This window comes from Myotis daubentonii, chromosome 3 (genome assembly GCF_963259705.1).
Source record: "Myotis daubentonii chromosome 3, mMyoDau2.1, whole genome shotgun sequence".
In the NCBI taxonomy this organism is placed as follows: domain Eukaryota; kingdom Metazoa; phylum Chordata; class Mammalia; order Chiroptera; family Vespertilionidae; genus Myotis; species Myotis daubentonii.
Window position 1 is genome coordinate 198,152,538 of NC_081842.1, and position 22,452 is coordinate 198,174,989.

The 22,452-nt window shown below is 50.5% G+C and overlaps 1 protein-coding gene across 1 annotated transcript in view; it reads left to right on the plus strand.

Annotated features, from left to right (window-relative positions):
- Positions 1–22,452, plus strand: part of CSMD2 (CUB and Sushi multiple domains 2) — a 565,161-nt gene that overhangs the window by 181,001 nt on the left and 361,708 nt on the right. The window contains exon 4 of the mRNA XM_059686241.1: positions 19,372–19,566. Within this exon, the coding sequence (XP_059542224.1) occupies positions 19,372–19,566 (195 nt within the window). The remainder of the gene's footprint in view (positions 1–19,371; positions 19,567–22,452) is intronic.

A 22,452-nucleotide genomic window follows, 5' to 3' on the forward strand; every position in this document is an offset into this window, starting at 1 on the left:
GCAAAGGTCCCTGACCCCAAAATAGTACAGACCGACTTGGATTGTAAATCCATGGATCTCAGGGAGAGCCGTGGGCTCTGAGGCTTATGAGCAGCAGACACTGTATTATGCTGAGAGCCCCGAGAGGGGTAAGCTGCTGCACCAGGCAGGCTGCAGTCGCAGGAAACAAGATGCGTCAGCACAGGTTGTGTCTGCGGGATAGACAGGACCACCCAGGACATAGGGTCATGTGAGAGAAGCTGGTCCTGGGTGCAGGATGACAGGGTCAGAGCACTGGGCATGGTGGGCTAGGTCATGTGAGAAAGGCTTGTCTCCACATCTGGACAGCTGCAGGCCAGGCCTGGAGGGCGGTGCAGCTCCCTTGATTCATTTGGGGAGGGGTGGGGACTGGTAAGCCTGACTCCCAGGCCTCAGTTCCCTGGGGTTTTGAGCAGCCCAGCTTTGCTGTGAACATCAAGTCTGCCCAACTATGTCAACCACTGGCATCCCCATCCTCAACAGGCTCTCCCACATAAATACTCATGATACACAAATATATCTATTATTATATGTTCTATGGATATAATATATATTTATATGTATACATTATATATTATACCCATACAGTATATATTTACACATGTATATTTATTTATATGTATGTACGCATATACACACACATACACATGAACATATACACATACATACAAACACCAGTACAATAGAACAACTACAGATATTCATGTCCCTGTTTACACACATACATTGTGCGGGAGGAACACAAGGAGTTCAGTGTTGCTGGAACATGGGGAGTTGTGAGAGCTGAGGTTGGAGACCTGGGCGGGGCCGGCTAGTGGAGGACCTGAGTGACATTCGAGGGAGTTTTCATTCCACCAGTAAGTGATGGGGAGCCACCAAAGGGCTTTCTGAGGGAAGCAGTTGGTCCTGTTAGCTGTTTAGAGAATAGTTGGCCTGTGGCAAGTGTAAAGGCTAAACAGGGAGGAACTGTCTCCAGTTTCCAAGAAGAAGGTGTGAGGCCGGGGACGCAGGGGCGTTAGTGCGGATGGAGGGAGCTGGATGGGAGAGGTGCACGGAAGCTGATGTGAGACTGGATGTGAGCGGATGAGTTTCAGCATGGGCAGCTGGACAGACCACAGGCCGTTCCAGATGCAAGGAACCCAGGAGGAGAGGCGGGGTCGGGCAATGGCCGGAGCTCACTGGGCCGCGGCAGTGGAAGCATCCCTGAGACTTCCCTGTGGAGAACCCTGATGGCAATAAGACTCGGAGGAAGGTCTGGGCTGGCACTGTGGCTGCGCACAGATTTAAGAATCAGTAACACAGGGGACAGAAGCCTAGTAAACAAGAACACGTGTGGGGCTGCGTGCTCTTGGGCTTGTGCCAGCATGGCTACCTGGAATGCCCTCCCTTCTCTGCCAAGAATATATTGAATGCTTCTTCCGGGAAACTTCTTGGAATTATCCCTTCCCATCTTCTCTGAGGATAAATGCCACTGGCTGGTGGGCCAGGGAGTGTGCGGCAGCTGAGGAGAAGGGTGGGGAGCTGACGGGGTTCTGGGCCTCTGTGTCATCTGTATTTCCATAGTTACTCTGGGGACGGTAGGACCATTCATGAATTATTCTTATTAGAGCTGAGGGAGGCCTTTCAGACTGGAAGTGGCTGGCTCCTGCCAGGCTCCATGGACGTGGTATGAGGCTTCCAGACCCTGGACTGGGAGCCAAGTGATGCCACATGCCTGGCTGATCCTGGGATGGCTTCCCTTGTCCCAGCTCCTGGGGCCCACCCCTCTCCAGCTCCTGTTCCCAGCTCCTCTTTATTTCTGTCTGGCCTCTCTCACACCACCCTGGCATCTTCTTCCAGGGGCTTCTGTGTAATCACATCCCAAATTTATTGAACATTTACTATGTGCCAAACACTGAGATATGCATTTGCCCTAATGATCTTTCTTAATCCTTTCAACAGCTCTGAGCTGGGTGGTTATTACCCTCATTTTATTGGCAAGTAAACATGTGCAGGGAGGTGAAGCAACTTGATAGTGTAGTAACAGAGCTGGGATCTGAACCTGGGCCATCTGTCTCCAGAGTCTACTCTCCTAACTGTTGTGCTCTGCTACATGTTTTGTCATCACTGCTAGCCCACAGTGAGGAGAGGCATGGGCGGAACTCAGACCTCGGTCTGTGGGGCACCAGAGCCACTCTCCAAACCATGATGCTCTGTGCCGCCCAGACCCCGTTAGCCCTCGCTGCCACCTCATCGATCACTGAGCCCACAGCTGCTAGAAGCTTCTTCAGGATCAGATCTGCACCCCAGCCCCCACCCAGCATTCCATGCTGTATCTGGAATGACACGAGCTCACACACAGGCGCCAGGCAGGCCCGTGAGTGTGGGGACAGTGACACTTGCTTCCAAGGGGTGCTCTGGTTGTAGGAGGAGGTATCTGTGAGGGAGGGACATTAACCCATAAGAAGATCATTATTTTGATAGACAAATGTGTCATTTATTTGTCTATGTGAGCAAGCGTCTGTTGTCACATGGATGAATGCAAGAGCTATGGACTGGTGCATTCTGGATTTGTCTGTTTTTATATACACATGTATATGTATGAGAATGTACGAGAGAGAGCAGGCACATGCGTGTGTCAGCGAGAGTATGTGAACGGGTGGATTTGTGCATTATTGTGTGCACATACTGGATGTGGAGCTACATTGCTGTGCCTGTGACGTGTGTGAGATTGTGGGGTCCTAAAGGAAGGAGCATCTCCAGGGCAGAGCCTGCTCTGTCTCCTGACTCTTGACCCTGGAGGACCTGAACTGATGGTTTCCACCTGCGCAGGAACTTCCACATAGCTCCAGAAGGAGTAAAACTGAATGACATGCAAGAGGCAGGGTCTGCCTTCCCCACCGTTCCTGCTCCTCAAGCTGGAGACTGCTCATGAGGCACCGCCTTAGGCCCAGTTCAGGGGACCTGTGGGAAATGGAGCCTCAGAGCCGACGTCCCAGCCAGCAAGATAGCCTGTGCCTCGCCAGCCCATCCTCCACCTCTCCACTGAAACGCAGTAGCTAAGAAAGAAGGTGCAGAGTCAGGCCGACCGGGCGTACATCCCAGTTCCCACAGCTCCTAGTCGTGTGAGCAGCGTCATCTCTCTGAGCCTCAGTGACCTTACCTGTAAAATGGGGATGATACCCACTTCACAGTGTTGTTATGAGGATTGAATGAGACAGAATTCAGTGTAAAGTCAGTGCATACAAGTGGTCAGCGAGCAGTGGAGCTGATGGTGAAGAAGGCGAGGAGCAGGAGGACTCACAGAGATCTGTTCAGATGCACTTTTTAATCAGTGTCTTTGTAGTCACTGTATCCACCATCCTTTGTACAAGAAATAAAGGGATGATGTTGGCCGGAAGCCCGTCTTAGCTCTTCTCCAGGCCCCTCTGTCTCTTTCTTCGAGAGAGAGGGAGCCTGCAGAATTCTGTGCCTCATCTATTGGGATGTAGGTTAACCTCTCTCCTGCTTTACAAAGAGATGGTGATGAGGAATGCTGGGGCTTCTGGACCCTGGACTGGGAGCCAAGTGGAGGAAATGGGGGCCTGGGGCTCCTTGTCCACTGGAATGGAGTTAGCAGGTAAGGTGTCCCCTCGGGCATCCCAAATGGTGCCGGTGCTGAGGCAGCACTTCCCTACTAGCCAATGGGATATAGGAACCGAGGCCCAGCCTTGGGGAGGGGCGTGCACGCCTGGGCTCCCACCCTGGGAAATAGTAAGGGGACGGAAGAGCAGTAGTGGAACCTGGTGGGACACCCCAGCAAGCCAGGATGACCTCCCTGTGGGCACCAGCTACCAGTTACCATCCCAGGCTCAGGTCAGGACCCCCTGCCAAGCCAGGTCAGAGCCGCCTCCTCTTACAGCTCCTTTGCTAGGATTCACTCCTATGTGCAGCTGGGCAGGGCTGAGGGCCAAACGTGGCTGGCCTTGGCCACAAACCTCTGGAAGTCCCAGCCACCAGGTCAGGTGTCATTCTGCCCAGCCAAACAGGAAATGGACCCTGCTTAAGTTGTCAGGTGAAATAGAGAACCTGTGTCCTTGCTCTTCTGTGACGTGCTGCGTTCACCTGAAAGTGCTGAGGTTATTTCTTTAGTAAGAATTGATCCCACTCCCCAACGCTACTGACCACAGGCCATCCCAGGCCATCCCAGCCCCTAGGAAAACAGGTTTGGATGTGCCAAAGGGGGGTGTGTCTGTAAAAACAATGCATGTTAACCTGGAATGTTCTATGTAAATGTCAGCTGTAATTGCTACTGCTGTTTGATGATGATGATGATTCATTAATAAGGAAAACAAAGCAACTCAGGTTTGTCTTACCCTAAAATCTAGCAATTCCCAAAGTGTGTCCCACGGAACAATTTAGAAGTTAATAGTTATTTCTAAGAAGGGGGAAGGGAGAGGGGAGATTCTGTAGTTAAAGTTTTGGAGCTGCTGTTTTGAGCAGGGTTAAATGGGTTTCTGTCCTGCAGAGCCTTTCAGATAAACTCACTCGTGAGTACTGGTTTCTTGACGAGGAGGGATTTCTGCAGTTTTCAAAATTACTGGACCCGCTGAATGTTTCCCTCATGGAATTTATTTCTCAGCCAGGGCGCTATGGACATACTTGGAAAACATTTCTAGGCTCCATTCTGTAATTACCCTAATTTAGCCCCCAATTGCATATTTAGCTATTGTAAGCTTCGCACTGACAGTATCTTGCAATGTTTCCCCACAGGGCACCGTGGATTCGGCTCGCATTGCTTTGTCTAGACAAGACAAGCAGGAGAATCCCTGTGCTAGGATGTGGTGGGGTAGGGGGCTGAGCAGGGAGCAGCAGGGCTCAGGGCTGGAGTGGTCCAATGACACCGCATCACGGAGGACCTTGCACCAGGCCAGTCAGAGGGGCTGAGGCACGGCACTGCCTCCAGAAACAGGAGAGGGCAATGTTGGTGCAGAAAAGTGCACTGAGCTTCCCTTGGAGAGTGCCTGGAGGAGGCAGCACAGCACAGGGCCCCTTGGAGTCTGGCTGTACCCCACAGCTCCACAGGCCGCACCCGGGTGGGGGGCTCTGAAGCTGGCCTCTCTGAAGCCCCTCCACCTCAAGGTTGTGCTTCTGAAAGGCAGGGCTAGCTCTCCCCTCTCCCCAGAGAAATCCCCAGTGTTTTAAGGAGCCGAAGTCACCGAGGAAGAGGAGACTCCCCTCTGGGGTAGTGTTGCCCAGATTGGCAAATTAAAATACAAGATGCCCACTGAATTTCAAATTACAATTTTTAGTATAAGTATACCCCAAATATTGCATGGGATAGACTTATGCTAGAAAAGCATTTGTGTTTCTCTGAAATGCAAAGTTAACTGGGGACTGGGTCCTAGGATGCTATCTTTTGGGTGTTGGTTCAAAGTATCACAGGTGAAATAGATCTGTCTCTCTTGATGTTTCTCTCTCCCCCTCCCTTCTATTCTCTCTAAAATTCAATGCGGGGAAAAATATCCTCCGCTGAGGATTTATAAAGAATCACAGGTGAAGGAGAGGAGGCCATGGGGTGCTGTGATTATGAAGAGTTAAGGCAGCGGTTCTCAACCTGTGGGTCGCGACTCCGTTGGCGGTCGAACGACCCTTTGACAGGGGTCGCCGAAAACCATCCTGCATATCAGATATTTACATTACGATTCATAACAGTAGCAACATTACAGTTATGAAGTAGCAATGAAAATAATTTTATGGTTGGGTCTCAACATGAGGAACTGTATATAAAGGGCCAGAAGGTTGAGAACCACTGAGTTAAGGGAAATCTCATGCTGACAGCTCCCAGTGCTCCTGCTGGTGGATGATTGGTGTCTGTGCAGCCCCACCTAGTCAGGGTGGGAGAAAGGGGCCGACAAGGGATCTCCCTGGGTGTGGGTTGGGCATGCTGTAGTCTGACAGGGAGAGGGACTGTGCAGGGGGCAAAGCAGTTAGACAAACACAGACCTTGAAGTCTGGGAGGTCAAGGTTACCACTTGATGAAGGCCACAGGCAGTGCGGTCAAATGGCTTTGTATTCAACCCAAGTCCTGATCCCAACCAGTGGTGCTCCTGGGTCAGAATTAGCCTTCTTCTCCCCTCTCTCCCCCCCCCAACCCCCGCAGTTCCATATAAAGGGGACAGTCATATTGCCTCTGTCAGGGTAGGATGAACTAGAAGAGTCCAGATAAAGTGCTGAGTGGAGTGCCTGGTTCATATTAAACACCCAGAAGTGACTTATCATTACTACTACTAGCTGTGTGGCTCTTCAGCTCTCTAAATTAATTTCTTTTTGGTAAAATGAGGCTCATAAATACCAACCCAAAGAGTGGCTATGAAGACTAAAATAAATCCCATTTCAATGGCAAAGAGTCGTGACTAAACACATGTAAGCCCTTTCCCTCAGCCAGCACAGAGTCACCTGTTCCAGGCCAAAAGGCAAGGGAAAGCAAATCTCAGTCCTCAGGTGCCAACTGCCTGTCTTCTCCCTGCCCCCTTCTTCCCAGTTTTCTCAGTACAGGACCCTTACCTGTGCAGCCCACTCTCCCCCAAGCCCCTTCCCATCCTTGACCTCCAGCAAAAACAATCTCTTTCTATTATGGGGAAATCGGGGGCGGGTGTTCCTGAGATCCAAATTGTACACTGAGATAGATACATGCAGTCAGAGTTGCCCGACTCTGGCCCATGGGACGCCTGCCTGTTTTATAGGTCAAGTTTTATTGGGACATGTGTGGTCTACAGCTGCTTTTGCACCGTGGTTGAGCCACTGGAAAAGTTGGGTCACCGGAACAGAGACCATATGACCTACGAGACCAAAAGTATTCACTGTGTGGTCTTTTACAGAAAAAGTTTGCCAACCCTGCACTAGTTAATGGCATATCTGTAAACTAGGGGCCCGGTGAACGAAATTCATGCACTGGGGCGGGGGTGGTCCCTCAGCCCAGCCTGCCCCCTCTCACATACTGGGAGCCCTCAGGGGATGTCCTACTGATGGTTTAGGCCCGCTCCCTGCTCCCCTTGGGGAGTGGGCCTAAGCCGCAGTCTGGCCTCCCTTTGTGGGAGGCAACCGGGCTGATCAGGGGAAGGCACCAGCCCCATCACCCCGCTGCTGCAGCCACTGCCAGTCACCACAGCCACCAAGGTGTTTTCATCAACACGGACTCCAGTCCCTTCACCATGAAAAAATGACAACTTTCTTTAGGCATTTTCAAGATGTGTCTTTCATAGGATATGACATTTCTTTATTATTTTTTTTTCTTCTCACCTGAGGATATGTTTCCATTGATTTTTAGAGAATGTGGAAGAGAAAGGGAAAGACAGAGAGAAACATCAAAGTGAGAGGAACACTTTGATTGGTTGCCTCCTGCATGAGCGCTGACCTGGGCCCCAGCCAGGGAAGAGCCTGCAACCTAGGTACATGCCCTTGGTTAGAATTGAACCCAGACCCTGTGGTAGGCAGGCTGAGGCATTATCCACTGAGCCAAACCGCCTATGGCAGGATATGATATTTCTTAGCCCCTCCAGCAGCAGACCTTCGTTCTTTTCTCCAGGAGTGAGATGGAAAAACCCTACATCACCTTCTTGGATTCTTATTACCCAAGTTACTAAGAATATTACCAGTGGCATACAGGGAGCTTAGCCAATGAGTGGTCAGAAAAGATGTTTCCTCTGTAGTTCACACCGATCCCCAGCTCGGTCCCTGCCCAGGCCTAAAGCCTTAGGCCGGGCGTTAGGCCTGGGCAGGGGACCCCCAGCCCCGTGCGATCCCCGGCTCTGCCCCTGCCCAGGCCTCAGGCCTCTGGCTGGGGCGTTAGGCCTGGGCAGGGGACCTCCAGCCCGCTCCGATAGCAGGCCCTGCCCCTGCCCAGGCCAGAGGAGCGTTAGGCCTGGGCAAGGGACCCCCAGTCCGCTCCGATAGCAGGCCCTGCCCCTGCCCAGGCCAGAGGAGCGTTAGGCCTGGGCAAGGGACCCCCAGCCTGCTCCGATAGCAGGCCCTGCCCCTGCCCAGGCCAGAGGAGCGTTAGGCCTGGGCAGGGGACCCCCAGCCTGCTCTGATCGCCTGCTCAGGCCTACGACCTCTGGCCAGGGCCTTAGGCCTGGGCAGGGGACTCCAAGCCCCAGGCAATCGCCGGCTATGCCCCTACCCAGGCCTCAGGCCTCTGGCCAGGGCATTAGGCCTGGACAGGGGACCCCCAGCCCGCTCCGATTGTCTGCCCAGACCTCAGGCCTCTGGCCCGGGTCTTAGGCCTGGACAGGGGACCCCCAGCCCGCTCTGATCGCAGGCTCCGCCCCTGCCCAGGCCTCAGGCCTCTGGCAGGGTGTTAGGCCTGGGCAGGGGACCCCAAGCCCCAGGCGATCGCCGGCTCTGCCGTTGCCCAGGCCTCAGGCTTCTGGCCAGGGCGTCACCGGCTCCGCCTCCCCAGGTGGCATCTGGTGCTGCCCACCCTGCCTCCCCGGTCCCCAATCTGCGGCCCGGATCCTGAGGGCGGCATCTGGTGCTGCCCGCCCCACCTACAGTATGCAAATTTAATGGCCATCTTTGTTCAGTTAATTTGCATACTCTTCTGATTGGCTGGTGGTGTAGCGAAGGTACAGTCAATTAGCATCTTTGTCTTTTATTAGTGTGGATTTCATTTAACACATTCCAACAGGGCAGTCTCCTCCTGCCAGGCATTAAATCAAACACTAGATCTATGAAGAACACGATGGCATGCCTGCCCCTCGGGGAGTGTAGAGATGAAAATAGACACCTAACCAATTACAAGCAGGTTCAGCTCCTGTTTGAAAGGCAGGATGTTGTAAAGTAATGGATGAGTGAACTGCAATGTTGTATGACAAAAGCAGGAATTGAAGTGCAAGGAAAACTCTCAACTCCCTAAGTTGGGTCCCCAAAATCCAATGTAAGACATGGGGTTGTGAGATTACAAAATTAACGAAATGACGAGAGTGAGCCCTTGTGTAGTTAATGGGCTGGGAGTTCCAGGATTCTGGGAGTGAGTTTTCAGTCATGTTATTCCCAAATTTACATGTTATCAGAATGTGTTATTGTGGGAATTTACAATTTATGCATGACACTAGGATATCAAGGAAGGCTTCATCAAGATAGGGACATTTAAGTGTGGCCTTGAAGGATGAGTAGGAGTTTGCCAGATGGAGAACTTGAGAGGAAAGCAAGATGTGCTTGGGGAACCTGTGGTTTGGAATAGCAGTGGTGGAGGGACAAGGATGGAGAAGCAGGAGATGAAACAGAACATCTCAGCAGTAGCCAGAGCACAGGAGGATGGGGCTGTGGGAGCCTAATCTTTGGTTTATCCTGACAGCACTGGGAAAGTTCCCAAGGTTTTTTTTTTTTCTTTGCTTTTATTGTTATGAATCTTTCTTTTTTGTTTTGTTTTGTTTTTAATTAAACCTTTATTGTTCAGATTATTAGATTTGTTCCTCTTTTTTCCCTCCCATAACTCCCCTCCTCCCAGTTCCTGCCCCACCTTCCGCCCTCACTCCCCACCCACTGTCCTCATCCATAGGTGCACGATTTTTGTCCAGTCTCTTCCCGCATCTCCCACACCCCTTTCCCCCCCCCCCCCAAGAATAGTCAGTCCATTCCCTTTCTATGTCCCTGATTCTATTATGATCACCAGATTATTTATTCACTTAATTCTTAGATTCACTTGTTGATAGATGCATGTTTGTTGTTCATAATTTGTATCTTTACCTTTTTCTTCTTCTTCCTCTTCTTAAAGGATACCTTTCAGCATTTCATATAATACTGGTTTGGTGGTGATGAACTCCTTTAGCTTTTCCTTATCTGTGAAGCTCTTTATCTGACCTTCAGTTCTGAATGATAGCTTTTCTGGATAAAGTAATCTTGGTTGTAGGTTCTTGGTATTCATCACTTTGAATATTTCTTGCCATTCCCTTCTGGCCTGCCAAGTTTCTGTTGAGAAATCAGCTGACAGTCATATGGGTATTCCCTTGTAGGTAACTGAGTTTCTTTCTCTTGCTGCTTTTAAGATTCTCTCTTTGTCTTTTGCTCTTGGCATTTTAATTATGATGTGTCTTGGTGTGGTCCTCTTTGGATTCCTTTTGTTTGGGGTTCTCTGCACTTCCTAGACCTGTAAGTCTATTTCTTTCACCAGGTGGGGGAAGTTTTCTGTCATTATTTCTTCAAATAGGTTTTCAATATCTTGGTCTCTCTCATCTTCTGGCACCCCTATAATTATGATGTTGGTACGCTTGAAGCTGTCCCAGAGGCTCCTTACACTATCTTCGTATTTTCGGATTCTTTTTTCATTTTGCTTTTCTGGTTGGGTGTTTTTTGCTTCTTCGCATTTCAAATCTTTGCCTTGATTCTTGCGCTCCTCTGGTCTGCTGTTGGGAGTCTGTATAGTATTCGTTATTTCAGTCCGTGTATGCTTAATTTCTAGTTGGTACTTTATCATAACATCGAGGGTCTCATTAGATTTCTTGAGGATCTCACTACATTTATCGGCGGCTTCTAGACAGTTCTTAAGAGACCTTAAAAGTGTGGTTCTGAACTCAATATCCTCCATTGACAGTTTTGTCCTGTTTCTTTGTCTCCGCATTTTTTATGCTTTCTTGGTGCACCCCCTAGTGGTCTTTGTGCGCAGTCTTGTTGTAGTTAAGCCTTGATTGTTGTCGGCAATACCGGGGGTGATTTGACCTCCAGGCTAACTGGCTATGAGAGTCCCTATGAATCTTTTAAATCACTATTTATTCTTATCTGAATCATGGAGAAGATCAGAGGGCCTGCTTTTGCACATGCCTTGGTGATAGGAAACCCCCCAGGGCTGGGTTCTAGAACACTCCCTCTGACATCAGAGGGCAATGCATTGGAGGGGCAAGGCCAGCAGCAGGGAATTCAGAGTTGGGTGCAGAAGTCTGGGAAAGTGACCAGAGCCTTCAGATGAGAAGGAAGGAAAGGCAACTATGATTTATGGAGGACAGGGAAGCTCAAGGGAGAGGTTAGCCTTGCCCCCAGCAGCCAAAGCCGTGCAACAAGAAGGCCCTGGAGAGTGAACAGTACACAGCTCAGAGAGAGAAAGCCCACTGGGCTAATGGAGTAACTTACATGGGCAGGTTACCATGAGCTGTTCCCAATCTAAGCTCTTCTCTGTGGTCACCTAGAGGAAACCAGGCTCTACCTCTGAAATTCTGATTCAGTAGGTTTGGGGACAGAGTCTAGGATAAATATCCTATCTAATAAAAGAGAAACATGGTAATCAGCGTACGACCGCTACCGTTCCCATTGGCTAATCAGGGCGATATGCAAATTAACTGCCAGCCAAGATGGCGGCTGGCAGCCAGACAGCTGGCAGCCAGGCAGCTGGAAGCTTACATGAGGCTTGCTTGCTTCAGTGACGGAGGACTCCAACGTTCCCCGCCTGCCGCTGCCGGCCTCTGAGCTGCAACTCTAAGCAACTATGTTACAAATATAGACGCTAAACAAAACCCCAGAAACCTGCTTTAGTCCGCCGGCCTTCAGCCAGCAGGATCGCAACATTGTTTCAAATACAGAAGGTAAACAAAGGCCAGAAACCTGCTTTCAGCAGTGGAGGCCTAAGAGCTGGAGCCAGAGCTAAAGCTGGCCCAGAATTTAAAAAAAAAAAGGAAAAAAGAAGCGGTTGGGAGCTTCAGTCACCCACCAGCCTGAAAACAGACCTCAGCCCCTCACCCAGACTGGCCAGGCACCCCAGTGGGGACCCCCACCCTGAAGGGTGTGTGACCAGCTGCAAACAGCCATCATCCCCTCACCCAGGCTGGCCAGGCACCCCAGTGGGGACCCCACCCTGATCCAGGACACACTTCAGGGCAAACCAGCCAGCCCCCACCCATGCACCAGGCCTCTGTCCTATATAGTAAAAGGGTAATATGCCTCCCAGCACCGGGATCAGCGGAGCCGCGAGGCCTCCCGGCACCAGGATCAGCGTGACGGGGCAGCGCCCAAACCCCATGATTGCCCTGCGGCTCTGTGTGTGATGGGGCAGGCCCACAACCTCCCTACCCGCCCTGCTCTGTTCGTGACAGGAGAAGGCGCCCCAACCTCCTGATCAGCCCTGCTCTGTGCCTGATAGGGGGGAGCTCCCCAGCCCCCTGATCGCCCTGCGGCTCTGTGTGTGACAGGGTAGGGCGCCCAACCCCCTGATCGGCCCTGCTCTGTGTGTGACAAGGTGTGGCGCCCCAACCCTCCCCCCCCCTCCACGGGCCCTGCTCTGTGTGTGACAGGGTAGAGCCATAACCTCCCCATCGGCCCTGCCCTGAGTGTGAGAGTGGCGGTGCCCCAACCCCCTGATCGGCCCTGCTCTGTGGGTGATAGAGCGCGGCGCCCCAACCCCCCCTCCACGGGCCCTGCTCTGTGTGTGATGGGGTAGAGCCATAACCTCCCCATCGGCCCTGCCCTGAGTGTGAGAGTGGCGGTGCCCCAACCCCCTGATCTGCCCTGCTCTGTGGGTAATAGAGGGCGGTGCCCCAACTCCCCTATCAGCCCTACTCTGTGAGTGACAGGGGGGAGCTCCTCAACCCCCTGATGGGCCCTGCTCTGTGCATGACAGGGGGGAGGTCCCCAACCCCCTGATGGGCCCTGCTCTGTGCGTGACGGGGGGGGGGGGCGCTCCCCAACCCCCCTGATGGGCCCTGCTCTGTGCGTGACAGGGTATGGAGCCCCAACCCCCCTGATGGGCCCTGCTCTGTGCGTGACGGGGGCAGCGCCCCAACCCCCTAATTGGCCCTGCTCTGTGCGTGACGGGGTGGCGCCGCAACCTCCCCATCGACCCTGCCTTGTGTGTGACAGGGGGCGGTGCCCCAACCCCCTAATCGGCCCTACCCTGAGCATGACTGAGGGTGGCATCACAACCTCCTGATCCGCCCTGCTCTGTGCATGACAGGGGGCGGCACCCCAACTCCCCAGTCGGCCCTGCTCTGAGCCCGACCGGGGGCTGCATCTAGGGATTGGGCCTGCCCTCTGCCACCCGGAAGCAGGCAGGGCATTATCTCCTGAGGGGTCCCAGACTGCAAGAGGGCACAGGCCGGGCTGAAGGACCCCCCTCCCCCTCCCCCGAGTGCACATGCACCGGGTCTCTAGTCCTTATATAACTCCCCATATGATCCTGATGCAAAACGGCATAGTTGAGCCAAGAGAATGGCTCATAGTGGACAGCTTATGCCCAGCGATGGCCAGGGAGAGGCCTGGCAGGACAGGACCCTGCAAACATGTCAGTGGCATACCCCAGCTGAAGCCCTGGTGCCTCTGCCTTTGCTTGATTGACAGGTGGCAGGAAATGTACAGGACCAGACTAGATGTTGACTTGCCTGTTTGTCACCCTAAATCAGTGATGGCGAACCTTTTGAGCTCGGCATGTCAGCATTTTGAAAAACCCTAACTTAACTCTGGTGCCGTGTCACATATAGAAATTTTTTGATATTTGCAACCATAGTAAAACAAAGACTTATATTTTTGATATTTATTTTATATATTTAAATGCCATTTAACAAAGAAATCAACCAAAAAAATGAGTTCACTTGTCACCTCTGACACACGTGTCATAGGTTCGCCATCACTGCCCTAAATGATCTCCCCAAGTAGAATGAGTGTGAGTCCTTTATGGGGTGTTTTAAGATACACATGAACTCTATGTGCAATGGTCAGTGCAAGAATGGCCTAGTGCAAGTGGAAAGTACATGGACTTGGCATTTAGGCACTACTGTGGATACTCAGCTAGAACCCCGAAGAGCTGTGCAGCCTTGGGTATATGCCTCAACTTCTCTGGCAATCAATCATGCTTATCTCAACAAGGGGTAATAATGGTGCCTCTCTTAATGGGTTGTCGGGAGGATTAAATAAGACCGACCATTAAGTCATTCAATAAAATTTGTTTAAAATGTATCTTTACTGTTGAAAGTATTACAGATGTCCCCTTTGTTCTTTCCCCATTAACCCCTGCAACCCACAGCCTCCCCTCCCAGGTCTTCACCACACTATTGTCTGTGTCCATGGGCTATGCATATATGCGTATAAGTTCCCGGGTTAATTATTTTTATCAAGGTGTTATTATACATCAGGCACTGTTCTAGGAATTGGGACACTGAAATGAATAAAACAGACAAAAAATATATCCATTCTTATGGAACTTCCATTGTAGCAGGGTGAGAAAAACAGTCAACAGTGAATGTACCAAAAACATAATATGTCAGATGGGAGGAGTGGAGACAGCAAGTATAGATGTGTATATGTACAAAGCCTGTGACAATGAGGACGTGTGATAAATCATGTTCACAAGGTCAAACAGCCAAAAGTAAAGGATTGATGAAGATTAGCTAAGGTAGTGTGTGATGCACAAGTGCCTGTCACAGTGTAGGTACTCAAAATTTTTGTTTCTTTCTCCCATGACCAATACCCTCAGTCACACACACACACACACACACACACACACACACACACACACACACACACACCAGCACACATACGGATAGCATCATCTCCTCTTTCCATGTTCAGGGTGGTGACAGATTAAATTCTTCTACCCGAATCCTTCTTCCCAGTCATCCCACAACTCTGTATCAACTGTATGGTTGTGGAGAGGAAACAAGTTTCTTGATGGAGATGAGAAATCAAAACATATGGAGGGTGCTTGTCCAGAGAGCATAAACGACTCTTCATGATAATATAGGAACTAAAGTCTCAAATTAAAAATGAAAGAAGGCAGGATGTAGCTTTTGCTGCTCTCCAACCACAGAGGAGCTTCATTGTTATGCAATCATGGAGAATATTATGTTGATTGGCAAGAGCCTGGCTTTGTAGAAGGGACAAAATTCCCCGCTGCTAATCTACAATGGAATTGTTCAGCGCCAGGCACAGCTTTAATAACATTGTTCTGGGCCACGTTGGATGTAAATATCCCACTCTTCATTTTGTAAGCAATCAAAGGGAAGTTTTATAGACGGGAGAGCATGAACGATTATAATATCTGTGCCAAGGAACACAGGGGCAAAATCGAAAAATCAAAGAACACTGAGCCTTAGAAAGGCTCCGCTTTGTGGCTTATCTCCCATCTCCTCTGTCTGTCCAGCAAGTTGTGCATCAGATATATTACAAAAGGCCACACTTTGAATGTTGCGCTTGACGTTATTAAAAAGCACAGCATTGGCAAATCCGACTGGAGGGGGAAAAACAGACTATTAAGTCTGGATACTGAGATAATCACCCTTCGTTTTGTCACAGTGCCTAGAATGATAAAGGAAGGAAAGGAACTCTTGCTTATTAAGCACCCACTATGTGCTGGATGCCTTGTCTCTGTCAGAAGTAGTATTACATCCCAACTAGGAGTGCTGAACAATGGAACCAGAAAGACCTAGAGCAGTGATGGCGAACCTATGACACGCGTGCCAGAGGTGACACGCAAACTCATTTTTTGGTTGATTTTTCTTTGTTAAGTGGCATTTAAATATATAAAATAAGTATCAAAACTATAAATCTTTGTTTTACTATGGTTGCAAATATCAAAAAATTTCTATTTGTGACATGGCACTGGAGTTAAGTTAGGGTTTTTCAAAATGCTGACATGCCAAGCTCCAAAAGTTCGCCATCACTGGCCTAGAGTCACAACCTAGCTCTTCCGTTTTCTAGCTGTGTGGCTTTGGGCAAGTTACTTAAGCTCTCTGTGCCTGTTTTTCCATCTGTAGAATGAGGATAATAGGTATCCCACAGGATGATTTTGATCTTTATGTAATCTGCACAATAGCCCTGTTACAGGTTGAACTGTGCCCCCACCAAAATATGTTGAAGTCCTAACCCCCAGGACCTATGAATGTGACCTCATTTGGAAATAGGGTCTTTCCGGATGAGAAAGTTAAGATGATCCAACATAACTGGTGCCCTTATAAAAAGGTGAAATTTGGACACAGGGACATAGAGGGAGAATGCCATGTGATGATGAAGGATGGGATGGTGCATTCCCAGCCAACAAAATCACCAAAAGCTAAGAAGATACAAGGAACGGTTGGTTTTCCTAATAGTTTCAGAGAGATCATGGCCCTGCCGACACCTTGATTTGGACTTCTAGCCTCCATAACTGTGAGACAAGAAGTGCCTATTGTTTTATGCCAGCCAGTTTGTGGTACTTTGTTACAGCAGCCCTACCAAACGGATACACCCCTGCCATGGGAATAAAAAGTATTTTTGCCCGGTCAGCGTGTCTCAGCGGTTGAGTGTTGACCCATGAGCCAGGAGGTCATGGTTCGATTCCCGGTCAGGGCACATGCCCGGTTGTGGGCTTGATCCCTGGTAGGGGTATGCATGAGGCAGCTGATCTGTGATTCTCTCTCATCATTGATGTTTCTACCTCTCTCTCCCTCTCTCCCTTCCTCTCTGAAATCAATAAAAATATATATTTTTAAAAAGTATCCTCATTTTTAGATGAAGAACTGAAGCTCAGAGAGGTAAAGTTTATGTCTCCAGATCACTCATCTATAGGTGGTCGAGCTGAGATTTGAATCTGGGCCACTCTGAGCCCGTCTGCCCTCTCTGGTCACTAGGTGGTCTATCAGGAGCAGAGCTCAAAAAGAAAAGGGCAGTGAAGTTAGAACGAGCCCCATCATCACAACCAAGTCCTGGTGGAGGCACCTGGCTGGAGTGGTCTGATTATGAACAGTTCATTAAGTAAAGTGCAGTGAGTGTTGGAGAGTGACTTTTTAAAAAGAATCGACTTTTATTTATAGTGACGTTCCAGTCATTAATTTTGAAGGAAGAAAGCCCAAAGCAGAAGCAGGCTCATTAAAAATTTGACATTAGTAATTTAATTAAATTGGGTCTTTGGGTCCCGTTGCTGAAAATGAACGGTTAGTTCTACACCAGTTCTCAGCCCATTCCCCCTGGTTGGCTCCCTCCCCTCACCTTAGCTTTCTTCTCCAAATGTTTACCTGACCAGCCCCTCCCACCCCCAACACACACACACACACACACCACAGTCACTGCCTCTGCTGCAAGCCAGTAGGATGGGATTATGGGATGCCATATAAACCAGCAGGAGGATCATGGGAAACAACATGGAAGCCAACAGGAGGATCATGCGTAATGCCAAGCAAGCCAGCAGCATGGGATCATGGGAAGCATTAAGGAAGCCAGCAGCCAATTATGGGAAATGCCAAGGAAACCAGCAGTGTGTGATTATGGGAAATGTTAAGCTAAGCTAATGAACAGGCTGATGGAGGTAAATTCTTTTGTCTGGGTCATCTCACTTGTCAGAAGTAGAGAATGGGCAAGGAAGAGCTCTTCCTTAAGGTAACTCACAAAAACAGGCCTCTTGAGGGCGGGGACCCGTGTTGTCTAATTCACTACTCCAAGCACAGTAGGCCCATAGTAAATTTTTGTTCCATGAAGGCATTAATATAAGAATGAATAACTCTCCCAAACAACTAGTTAATGAATACACAACTATGTCCCTACAAGTGCCAGGCACTGTGGTAGACTCCCAGGATAGCCCAGGGACCAGACCAGGCCCCTGTCCTCATGGCATTATAGTCCAGGGGAATGATAACATCTGCCATTTTTTGAGCATCTGCCACGTGCTCAGGCATGCGTCCTTTATTATTGGTAACCTTCTCAGCCACTAGATAATTACTATCCTCCTTTCTCAGTTGAGGAACTAGAGCTCAGAGAAGTCACATGGCTCAAGACGGTGACAGCACCTGGTTTCAGACACAGTCCAAGCTGGTTTCAGTCTGACCGTCACAGCCTCTACACCTGAGCTGTCCTCCTAGAAGGAGAGGAGAAGGAGGAAGGAAAGCTCTCTGCAGGTTCTGAGTCCATTAGGGCTGGCAGAGGGGTTCCTGCCAGGTGTTCCTGGCAACATGGGCAGGAGGAGAGCACTGCAGGGCCTGCGGCCCTCTAGGATCCAGTTGGCCACCTCCACCTCATCTCCACCTCATCATTGCCCCCATCCTGCCTCTCACCCAGGCTCCCCGAGCTCCTAGGCTACCTCTAGCCTCGAGGTCTTTGCACATGACATTTCCTCCCCCTGGCACACTCTGTGGCATAAGCTAGTAATTCTTACTAATCTCAGGGTTCATCATGGGTGGCACCTCTTCCAGGAAGCTGTCTCTGACCTACCTACACTCGGTTTGGTCGGTCCGCTCCCTGGTCCCTATCCCATCATAACACAACATACCATTATCCACCCACATCTTCCACTGAACTGGGAGTGTAGATTCACTTACGTTGCATTTACTGTATACCAGACTCTGTCCCAGGCCTTAACTCCATTTAATTCTCACAACAACCCCATGAGGGAGGAAGGTACTATTGTGATCACCGTCTTATAAATGAGGAAACTGAGGCACAGAGAAATTGAGAGACTTGGTCAAGTTCCCATAGGCAATAAGCCATCAGGCAGGGATGCAAACCTAAGCACTGCGGCTCTCGAGTCTGTACTCAACACCGCCCTCAGGTTCTTCAGCCTCAGCAAATCATCGCTGGGGGAATTAATGGAGAGGTATTTAGATGGGAGTCTGGATGTGGTTGTGACCCCTCGCCCCAGCCCTTTGGGGTCATCCTGGAGTGGTGGGAGCATGACCTTCTGTGCACAGGCAGCTCCGCTTCTGGGGAGAAAGGCAGAGGGTTGGGGGAGTTGGGTCAAGGTGAATGGCAACTCAGACACAGAGGAGCTGCACGCTCCCTCCCTCCTGAATGGGGGGTCACGAAGCTCTCGCACCCTCACCAAGACTGCTTCCTCTGGATAATAAGAGCACTTCCCAGCTGGGGGTGCCTTTGTCTGAGGTCGCACAGTGTACAGCGTGTTCTCCAGCTCCACTTTCTCAGTCGGGTCAGATCAAAACACAAGGCTCTTGCCTTCCCACCTCACTGCCTACACCAGCACTAATGACTCCTTCAGCTCCCCCAACCTCCTGGGCCAGCGTACCCCTCTGGCTGTGAGGACAGACGCACATGAAAGAAAGCACATCGGGTTTAATGAGCAGCTACTCCATGCCGAGCTCCCTGTCCCTTCCATGGTGTTTCTGAGGAGTGTGGAGTCTGAAATCAGGGCAACCAAATCCAGGAGATTAAAGTGCTTCCCAGGGCATCTGGAGTGATGGGATGGATGTACTCCACACCCAGGGCTGTGCAGGAGAAAAGGCAGGAAGCTGGACCTTCTGTTCTAAGTCACAGGTGTGGCTCCTCCTTAGCGTGACCTCTGAGAGTGTTCTGGGACCAGGCGGCCTTGAGGGGGCCAACCCCTTCCCACAGAGGAAAGGCGACGGGTGGGTCGTGCCCAGGCAGGTGCTGCTCTGAAGCAGAGTGTCAGGCTCGAGCCCCGCTCACGGCCGTGTGTCTCTCCCTCTCTCACAGTGCTCCCAAGTCACACGTGTGGAAACCCTGGGCGGGTGCCCAACGGCATCCAGCAGGGCTCCACCTTCAACCTGGGCGACAAGGTCCGCTACAGCTGCAACCCCGGCTTCTTCCTGGAGGGCCACGCCATCCTCACCTGCCACGCGGGCTCCGAGAGCAGTGCCACGTGGGACTTCCCCCTGCCCTCCTGCAGAGGTAGGTTCCAGGCCGGGTCCTGTGGGAGGGAATGCTGGAGCCTTCAGTGGGACCCAGTCTCTAGTGAGGGAGCTGTACCATCCACTCCAGCAGGGCCTGGGGGCCTCACTCGGGGAGCCCATGCCTGGGGGACCCCAGGCATTCTAGGGTCTTCTCACCCTGACCTGACCTCCTAGCCCTCAGGTGTGCACTCTCTCACTCTCTTTCCCTATATCAACAGTCTGCCCTCACCCCCTCCCCTCCTGTCTCAGAGGAAACATGGTTTCTCTCCCCGTCACAGACCAGCTCCTCATGTGCGTGGATCTCTCTCCCAGCTGCTTTCCTTCTGACCTCACCCTGGCAATTAGTTCTTCTCTTTCCTATAAACCCAACCCCTCCTCCTATTTAATGGTGTCCTCCTCTCCGTCTGCAAATATGCTCAGAATGTCTTTACTCCAACAGTCATCACCCCCAAAAATCCCACCTCCCTTCAATGCGACATCCGCCTCAGCCCCCAGCTAGGGTGAGAAGCTTGGTGTGGTTTCCCCAGGTCTTTGTCAATTTTGGCTGTTATTTGTATCTTATCTGATAATAAAAGTAACACATGATCGCTCTGGCTGGCTGCTCAGTGGTTATAGTGTCGGCCAGCAGACTGAAGGGTTGATTCTGGTCAGGGGCACGTACTTCAGTTGCAGGCTCAAACCCTAGTGCCAGTCAGGACACGTGTGGGAGGCAACCAATCGATGTATCTCTCTCACGTGGATGTTTCTCTCTGTCTCTCCCCCTTCCTTCCACTCTCTCTAAAAATCAATGGAAAAAATATCTTCAGGTGAGGATTAACAATAGCAAAAACATAGTAACACATGATCAGTTTTAAATAATCTTAGAAAATAACAGAAAAGAATAAAGGAGAAACAAAATGTATCTGTTTCAACCACAATTTTCATGTCTTTCCATTTCCTTTCAGTACATATATTATGAATAGATACATAATTAAGATTATAATGCAGGAACATGGTTTTTTATTCACCTTTTAAAATCTGGTGGTGCACCCTGGGCCAGCAAGCTTCCCTGTACTACCAGAAACGCCAGCATCGTGAAAGCTCTGTGCAGCCTGGCTCCCTCCCCACCTCCCATTCAGTGCTCTGCAGGCCGACCTCTGCCCCCGGCATTCTGCACCTTGTTGCCAGATCAGATGGGAATTGTGCTGGCCCTTATATTCTTTGACCTCTCTACAGCCTTTGCACTATTGATCACTCTTTTCTCCTTGCAATTCTCATCTTTAAATTCTGTGGATCCCAGAGACCCAGATACAGGTCTGGGAAGATCATTTGATGGAGTTGAGAAATAATTGAAACAAGGAGCTCTCCTGGGGTTCAGATTTTACCTTTCTCTTAGAGGAAGATGTTCTGTAATTACTCCCACCGTGTGCACACACCCTTCCCACAGTCTATACCGGGATGGAAAATATATGGCACATACATCTCTTCCCACTCTAATGGCGGGCAAGACTAATTGATTAGAGCACCCTTTCTGCTTGAGTCCAGACACTGTTGTGCGTTCCTTTCCAACAGGCAAGCCACAACCAATCAACCTGGGTTGACTTGAAGGGGTCCACTTGACTCCACGTTTGTTTGGCCCTCCTCAACCGACAGTATTGGCCTCAGCCACCTTGGCCTTCTTGGTGGGGCCTGAGGCAACTGGAATCTCTTGTCCTGCCTTCCTAAGTCCCTTCCTCTCAGGCCCTGTTTCTCATGTGGGCCATGCCTCTTTAGTCACATGATCTGTATCAGGAATGACCGGACCAATTACGGAATTTGTATGGCCAAACCGATCAGGCCCCTACATACAGGTGAATGGCCCTGAGTGTCTAACCCCAACCTGCAGCTGCTGCATTCACCCTTAGCGCATCCGTGCCCACCCCCCATGTAGAGAATGTCAGGTTAACAGACTGACCTTCCTTCCACGGAGGGGCAACAGAGCTTTGACATGATAATAGAAATCACGATAGTGAACAAATACTGACGCTGTGAAACAGAAACCAAGTCTCTCCCGTTTACAGCACCATAACCGTCAGACACTGTTGATCAATATGGAAACTAAAAACAAATGTAGCGCAAGTATCAGAGGCGCAGGGGCTGTCCGCCTGCCCTGGGAAGATCAATTCACACCAACATCCCATCCCAATGTGGTGCAAACCACCATCCCTCTCAGAATCTTCCGGAAGCAGTGTCAGCTTTAGCTTCTTCTCAACCTTGAACTCACTGCTGTGCCTCACTCCCTGGGTTCTGCTTTGCCAACTTAGGTCAGGATCTTGGCCCACGTTTGTGACACTCCCTCCCAAATAAAGCAAAAATAAAAACAAACCCACTAACAGAGGTGTTTCATGAAGCACAGCCTTTATTGAAGGTTTGTGGCAACACAGGCAGTTTGCCTCACAGCCAGGCAAATGGCTTAGAATGAAAGTCTGAGCGGCCCAGAGTCTCCCCATCTTTTAGTCTCTTCTCCCTGGAAGCTTCTCCCTGGCTCTGGCTCCTCAGGCTCCCGCTTCCCCTGTGGGGTGCTTACACCTTCTGCTCCTCCTTCAGCCTCCTCCACGTTGCAGCCTCTGGACCTTGGCCCGTTTCGGCGCCTCTGTTGGCTTCTCAGGCCCAGGAGCCCGGTCTCGCCTTGGCTTTGCCTTCTCCCTCCAGGCTGGTTAACAGAATGTCAGGTTAACAGACTGACCTCCCTTCCACGGAGGGGCAACAGAGCTCTGACATGATAATAGCAATCAGGATAGTAAACCAATACTGACGCTGTAAAACAGAAACCAAGTCTCTCCCGTTTACAGCACCATAGCCATCAGACACTGTTGATCAATATGGAAACTAAAAACAAATGTAGTTTGTCCCTTCCCCACCCATG